This window comes from Littorina saxatilis, linkage group LG1, assembly GCF_037325665.1.
Source record: "Littorina saxatilis isolate snail1 linkage group LG1, US_GU_Lsax_2.0, whole genome shotgun sequence".
NCBI lineage: Eukaryota > Metazoa > Mollusca > Gastropoda > Littorinimorpha > Littorinidae > Littorina > Littorina saxatilis.
In genome coordinates, this window is record NC_090245.1 from 10,548,326 (window position 1) to 10,556,221 (window position 7,896).

The window sequence follows — 7,896 nt, forward strand, 5'->3', positions numbered from 1 at the left end:
CTATAAATTTAGTATTTGTTTACAGACTTGAATGTAATCTGAATAGTTGTCCGCTACCGTAGCTTATAAGGCACAAGCGCACACGCACTCACACACGCAAAAACCTGGTGTTAAATGGATCTTGACACTGCCAAGACTAATTATTATTGTTTACAAAGCTTTTTACATCACAAAATCATTTCCGGGCTTCGACCAGTACCCTAGGCCGACAACACCGCAAGAAACTCTACAGTCCAAGACGCAGACACCTTTTGGCTCAAACAAAGCAGCTTAACAGGTAAGACGAATAGGTATTCTACTGTACGTTACCCTACTGCCATCTTTCGGCTTTCAAGATGTTGGTATGGCTGTAAGTCCTTCAGACGACTGACAAGGGTGCACCAGTCCTCACGACACCGCAACCATTGCTTGACGTAGTCCTTGATCCTTCCAGTTCGTCTCGGCGGCTAACTGTAGAACCCTGCCAGCTCTCCATGCCATGGTCATGTCCACAAGCCGCAGTTGACTGGTTCAGTTCAGCCTCCGGCGATGAAAACCCCCCAGTTGGAACACTGTAAAGTTTATAGTCCATAAGTCAACTGTTTCTTTCACTCGCACAATAAAAATACTCACTCGTCCAACATATTAAGCTGCACGAGCCAATATAATTATTTACACGTTAATTCCTGTTTTCTAAAGCCAAGAAAACGTTACGTAAAACCCTCACATGTTTAAGCAGTGTAGCACAATAGCTTAGGCCTACACAATAACATTAAACACAGAAACAGTCACTCTTCTCACATACGACAACATGACATGAAAATATAACCGGTTTCAAACATACCTCAAAAGAGTGTAAAGCCAACATTTAGTACAGTCGCCGGCCTGGCATGAATATGAAAATGGAAGATATCATGTAAGCTGATAGGGAAAGTTCGTCAGTCTTCATCCTTCTTCAGTCAGATACCTAAAACAGGAGCCCGTCTGCTAAAGTGTTACGAAAAACATGAGTCGAGCTTGGCTCCTTGACGGCGACTGATTTTACAAAGTCGTTCTTGCTATGACATTGCCAGTGAGCTGTCGCCTGCATTACTTGCACGTGAAAAACCTTGTCAGTTACACAAAGGTTCAACTGCGGTCAACGCGACGGTATGCAGCCTATAGCCCTTTCCAATGTCTGACCATCGCTATAGTCTATTCTATTTACTACAATACACATTACCACAGATACGAGTAAACCGCTTCGTAACATCACCCCCTTTCCTCAAAAGAAAATGAATTGTTGAAAAAACGATGAAATTTTCTGAATCTCGATCAGAGATTATCCAAAAAGTCAAAAGAATGATATACAGGAGTCATGTTCAGAAGCTGTTTAAAAAAAATATCATGAATGAAACTCGAGTAAGACCTTGCAAGAATATGCCAGTCAACACATCAAATCAAAAATCAAATCAAATCTGAAAATGTTACTGGACTAACAGGACAAACAAAACAATCATTCACACCCGTGTAAACGCAAGTGCCTTGATAGAAAAAAATACTGCTAAAGGGTCAAACAAACAAACACTATTGGGCGCCATTTGTTATGGAGTGGTATAGCCCTTATTGCGCCAGATGTTATGGTCCTTTATTGGCCGGTTTCTAGACAATCATAAATGCCTCTACACCACTCTATAAATTTAGTATTTGTTTACAGACTTGAATGTAATCTGAATAGTTGTCCGCTACCGTAGCTTATAAGGCACAAGCGCACACGCACTCACACACGCAAAAACCTGGTGTTAAATGGATCTTGACACTGCCAAGACTAATTATTATTGTTTACAAAGCTTTTTACATCACAAAATCATTTCCGGGCTTCGACCAGTACCCTAGGCCGACAACACCGCAAGAAACTCTACAGTCCAAGACGCAGACACCTTTTGGCTCAAACAAAGCAGCTTAACAGGTAAGACGAATAGGTATTCTACTGTACGTTACCCTACTGCCATCTTTCGGCTTTCAAGATGTTGGTATGGCTGTAAGTCCTTCAGACGACTGACAAGGGTGCACCAGTCCTCACGACACCGCAACCATTGCTTGACGTAGTCCTTGATCCTTCCAGTTCGTCTCGGCGGCTAACTGTAGAACCCTGCCAGCTCTCCATGCCATGGTCATGTCCACAAGCCGCAGTTGACTGGTTCAGTTCAGCCTCCGGCGATGAAAACCCCCCAGTTGGAACACTGTAAAGTTTATAGTCCATAAATCAACTGTTTCTTTCACTCGCACAATAAAAATACTCACTCGTCCAACATATTAAGCTGCACGAGCCAATATAATTATTTACACGTTAATTCCTGTTTTCTAAAGCCAAGAAAACGTTACGTAAAACCCTCACATGTTTAAGCAGTGTAGCACAATAGCTTAGGCCTACACAATAACATTAAACACAGAAACAGTCACTCTTCTCACATACGACAACATGACATGAAAATATAACCGGTTTCAAACATACCTCAAAAGAGTGTAAAGCCAACATTTAGTACAGTCGCCGGCCTGGCATGAATATGAAAATGGAAGATATCATGTAAGCTGATAGGGAAAGTTCGTCAGTCTTCATCCTTCTTCAGTCAGATACCTAAAACAGGAGCCCGTCTGCTAAAGTGTTACGAAAAACATGAGTCGAGCTTGGCTCCTTGACGGCGACTGATTTTACAAAGTCGTTCTTGCTATGACATTGCCAGTGAGCTGTCGCCTGCATTACTTGCACGTGAAAAACCTTGTCAGTTACACAAAGGTTCAACTGCGGTCAACGCGACGGTATGCAGCCTATAGCCCTTTCCAATGTCTGACCATCGCTATAGTCTATTCTATTTACTACAATACACATTACCACAGATACGAGTAAACCGCTTCGTAACAACATGGTCCAACCTTGCATGGTCCAACCTTGCATGGTCCAATCTTACATGGTCCAATCTTACATGGTCCAACCTTACATGGTCCAACCTTACATGGTCCAATCTTACATGGTCCAACCTTACATGGTCCAACCTTGCATGGTCCAATCTTACATGGTCCAACCTTACATGGTCCAACCTTACATGGTCCAACCTTACATGGTCCAATCTTACATGGTCCAACCTTACATGGTCCAACCTTACATGGTCCAATCTTACATGGTCCAATCTTGCATGGTCCAATCTTACATGGTCCAACCTTGCATGGTCCAACCTTACATGGTCCAACCTTACATGGTCCAACCTTACATGGTCCAATCTTACATGGTCCAACCTTACATGGTCCAACCTTACATGGTCCAATCTTACATGGTCCAATCTTACATGGTCCAACCTTACATGGTTCAACCTTACATGGTCCAATCTTACATGGTCCAATCTTGCATGGTCCAATCTTACATGGTCCAACCTTGCATGGTCCAACCTTGCATGGTCCAATCTTACATGGTCCAACCTTACATGGTCCAACCTTACATGGTCCAACCTTACATGGTCCAATCTTACATGGTCCAACCTTACATGGTCCAACCTTACATGGTCCAATCTTACATGGTCCAATCTTGCATGGTCCAACCTTGCATGGTCCAATCTTACATGGTCCAACCTTACATGGTCCAACCTTACATGGTCCAACCTTACATGGTCCAATCTTACATGGTCCAACCTTACATGGTCCAACCTTGCATGGTCCAATCTTACATGGTCCAATAATATATATGGACCATGTAAGATTGGACCATGTAAGGTTGGACCATGTAAGATTGGACCATGTAAGGTTGGACCATGCAAGATTGGACCATGTAAGGTTGGACCATGTAAGATTGGACCATGCAAGGTTGGACCATGTAAGGTTGGACCATGTAAGATTGGACCATGCAAGGTTGGACCATGCAAGGTTGGACCATGTAAGATTGGACCATGTAAGGTTGGACCATGCAAGATTGGACCATGTAAGGTTGGACCATGTAAGATTGGACCATGCAAGGTTGGACCATGTAAGGTTGGACCATGTAAGATTGGACCATGCAAGGTTGGACCATGCAAGGTTGGACCATGTAAGATTGGACCATGCAAGATTGGACCATGTAAGATTGGACCATGTAAGGTTGAACCATGTAAGGTTGGACCATGTAAGGTTGGACCATGTAAGATTGGACCATGTAAGGTTGGACCATGTAAGGTTGGACCATGTAAGATTGGACCATGTAAGGTTGGACCATGTAAGGTTGGACCATGTAAGGTTGGACCATGCAAGGTTGGACCATGTAAGATTGGACCATGCAAGATTGGACCATGTAAGGTTGGACCATGTAAGATTGGACCATGTAAGGTTGGACCATGTAAGGTTGGACCATGTAAGGTTGGACCATGCAAGGTTGGACCATGTAAGATTGGACCATGCAAGATTGGACCATGTAAGATTGGACCATGTAAGGTTGGACCATGTAAGGTTGGACCATGTAAGATTGGACCATGTAAGGTTGGACCATGTAAGGTTGGACCATGTAAGATTGGACCATGCAAGGTTGGACCATGTAAGATTGGACCATGCAAGATTGGACCATGTAAGATTGGACCATGTAAGGTTGAACCATGTAAGGTTGGACCATGTAAGATTGGACCATGTAAGATTGGACCATGTAAGGTTGGACCATGTAAGGTTGGACCATGTAAGATTGGACCATGTAAGGTTGGACCATGCAAGATTGGACCATGCAAGATTGGACCATGTAAGATTGGACCATGTAAGGTTGGACCATGTAAGGTTGGACCATGTAAGATTGGACCATGTAAGGTTGGACCATGTAAGGTTGGACCATGTAAGGTTGGACCATGTAAGATTGGACCATGTAAGATTGGACCATGTAAGGTTGGACCATGTAAGATTGGACCATGTAAGGTTGGACCATGTAAGGTTGGACCATGTAAGGTTGGACCATGTAAGGTTGGACCATGTAAGATTGGACCATGCAAGGTTGGACCATGCAAGGTTGGACCATGTAAGATTGGACCATGCAAGATTGGACCATGTAAGATTGGACCATGTAAGGTTGGACCATGTAAGGTTGGACCATGTAAGGTTGGACCATGTAAGGTTGGACCATGCAAGGTTGGACCATGTAAGATTGGACCATGTAAGGTTGAACCATGTAAGGTTGGACCATGTAAGATTGGACCATGTAAGATTGGACCATGTAAGGTTGGACCATGTAAGGTTGGACCATGTAAGATTGGACCATGTAAGATTGGACCATGCGTGACCCAACATGTTTTAAAATCGTCACCACGAGTTTTCGTCACACTCAACAATGGGACTTTAATTAGTGTACAGATGCTAGTTGTCTGATTGGTCAGTTTGAGAATCAACAGAGCTCTCGTGGATCCACGGAAACACGTGGAAAAAAACAACAAGAGAAAAAACGGCTTCGCGATGCGCTAAACAATGAATTGTTTACGGTATATAATATTTTATTTACGGTATATAATGTATTATTTACCAAATCATGAATTATATAGCGGAAACCTATTATATAGCTATATAAAGCATTATTTAGTGTAATAATACTATTTCAAGGCAAAAACAGTAAATAATAAATTATTTATCTAAATAATAAATTATTTATCTAAATAATATTTTATTTAGATAAATAATATTTTATTTAGATAAATAATATTTTATTTACAGATAATATTTTATTTATCTAAATAATATTTTATTTAGATAAATAATATTTTATTTATCTAAATAATATTTTATTTATTTAAATAACACTTTATTTACATATAATATATTGTTTAGAGAAAACGCGTAATTATTTATAAATAATGAGTTATTTACAAACACAATCTCTTATTTATGCTAAACAATGCATTATTTAGTGCTCTGGGCTCTCTTTTTTCTGTATCTGTAAATAATGCATTGTTTAATTTAAACAATGCATTATTTAGCTAAATAATGCATGATATAGCTAAATAAAGCATTGTTTAGCTAAATAACGCGTTATTTAGCTAAATAATGTGTTATTTAGACATCAAGAGCTAAAAGGGACTTTTGCACCATTCGGATTGCCATATGTACGAGGGCATGAGAATTCTCTTCAGTTTTGCAATCGTTCTGATACGCCGCGGCTTCGTGCTTTGATCTGAATACTCCGGAATATGACGTGAACCTGCTGAGGGATGCAGACGCGGCTTGTGCTTTGATGTGTTGTAGACGAAATGTAGCCGTTTTAGTAGACATGCAGTGATGACATCCAGATTGCTATAATTCTTTTTTCTTTTAGGGGGTAAGGAAGGGGTTGGTGTGGTGGTGATGGTGGATGATGGGGGTGCTGGGGATGGTGTTGATGATGTAGGGCTAGTGGGAGTGGTAGTTGTGGAGTCGGCGGTGGTGGTGGGAATGGGGGTGGTGGTGGTGGGGGGGGTCGGATCTGGGGATTGAAGGGGGGGGGGGGGGCAAGTTTACTTTTTTTTAGAAGAGCCAAGCCACAACTAAAAGTTTCTCTCTTCGGGGGGGGGGGGGGGGGGGAGGCGGAGGAGGATTGGAGGGCTGGCAGCGCAGCGGCGTCGGCAACGGCGGTGGTGGTCAGGTGCACATCTTCACAGTCACAGGAGTGCACATGCACGACATCGTCTTCCTGCCCCCTCCCTTCTCGGAGCTTTGGCGATCACAGACAGACAGACACACACACACACACAGACAGACAGACACTCTCTTTTATTTATATGTATAGATGTCATGTTTGAACTGATTTACCACAAAAAAATCTGTTTCTTGCACATTATGTCCCCTGTGTACATGATACCACGCTGTCTCGGTCGACGGGTTTCGGTCAGCAAGGACTCAGTCTCGGTGAAGACTTTTTAGTTCTGTTCTGTTATTTAGATCGGCAGATTAAATGTTTTTGTGCCGCTTTACGCGTCTTACAAATAAGACCCAAAAAATCACTTCAAACTGGCTTCAAACTCTAATAAACAAATACATAGACAAAAATTAAAAACATAATTCTAGAAGCACCAGTTACACTCAGTCAAGCGTAACGTTGTATTCCGGGCCACGCTTGCTTTGCTTAGAGTCAAACCGAACTTACAAAACGACTACGGACGGTGATATCAGCGAAGGCGAGTGCTTCTAATTAGCAAACAGCGCATTGAGAACGACAGAGAACGAAAATCTCAGACTGAGCAATTTCGATTGCACTTCACACCATCGCTGTGGTCAATTCTTTAAATCTTGACCAAAACGAAAGGAAAGAATGTAGTGTCCACTGTAGAACACTCATCGGTCAGCTGATTACCTTGTTGGGGTCGATCCATGTTGTCGTCGGTCAGTTCTGGCAGACCAAAGACACACTGAGCAGAACACTGACAATAATATCCGGGCACTCTGATAAGGCTTTGCGAGGTCACAGCAATGGCGGCGACACCCTTTTCAAACGGGTTTTCTCTTATCAGCCGTGATTGACAAATACCCTACACCTGATACGAGGAAGGTATACGAACCCTTGCACTGTTTTGATTTCGTTGCCGTCCTCAATGCAAAAACATAGACAAGAAGATATTCTGTACCCAGCCCGTTTCGTTAAAAGCTATCGCTGTATAAAAGTAAAGTCAGTCACCAGTCTGCGTTTGTCAATTTGCTTGTTAGTGTGTGTGTTGTTGTTGTTGTCTTTCTTGTTGTCTTTCTTGTTGTTGTTGTTGTTGTTGTTGTTGTTGTTGTTTGTGTGTGTGGTTGTGTCTATCAGAGACAAAACTAAACGACAACAAAACAAAGGAAAAACAAAGAGAGAAAACGAAGAAACATTTAAACGAATGTATTTCAGTGCAAACGGATGCACACTGCCAATTTTCGATTCAGTTCCTTGGGCACAATCGGCAGGCCAGCACAGAAATTCAAATAGATAGTCAGCAAAGGTGT

At 42.1% G+C, this 7,896-nt stretch overlaps 1 protein-coding gene and 1 long non-coding RNA gene across 2 annotated transcripts in view; both read right to left on the bottom strand.

Annotated features, from left to right (window-relative positions):
* LOC138961325 (uncharacterized) overlaps positions 1–7,407 on the bottom strand; it is a 36,076-nt gene extending 28,669 nt beyond the window's left edge. The window contains exon 1 of the mRNA XM_070332926.1: positions 7,277–7,407. Within this exon, the coding sequence (XP_070189027.1) occupies positions 7,277–7,295 (19 nt within the window). The 5' untranslated portion in view covers positions 7,296–7,407. The remainder of the gene's footprint in view (positions 1–7,276) is intronic.
* Positions 111–2,848, bottom strand: LOC138961318 (uncharacterized). The gene is made up of 2 exons (XR_011454151.1): positions 824–2,848; positions 111–551 (listed from the first exon to the last, which is right to left on the bottom strand). It is a non-coding gene; the product is annotated as an uncharacterized lncRNA (long non-coding RNA).
* Positions 7,408–7,896: the final 489 nt, after the last annotated feature.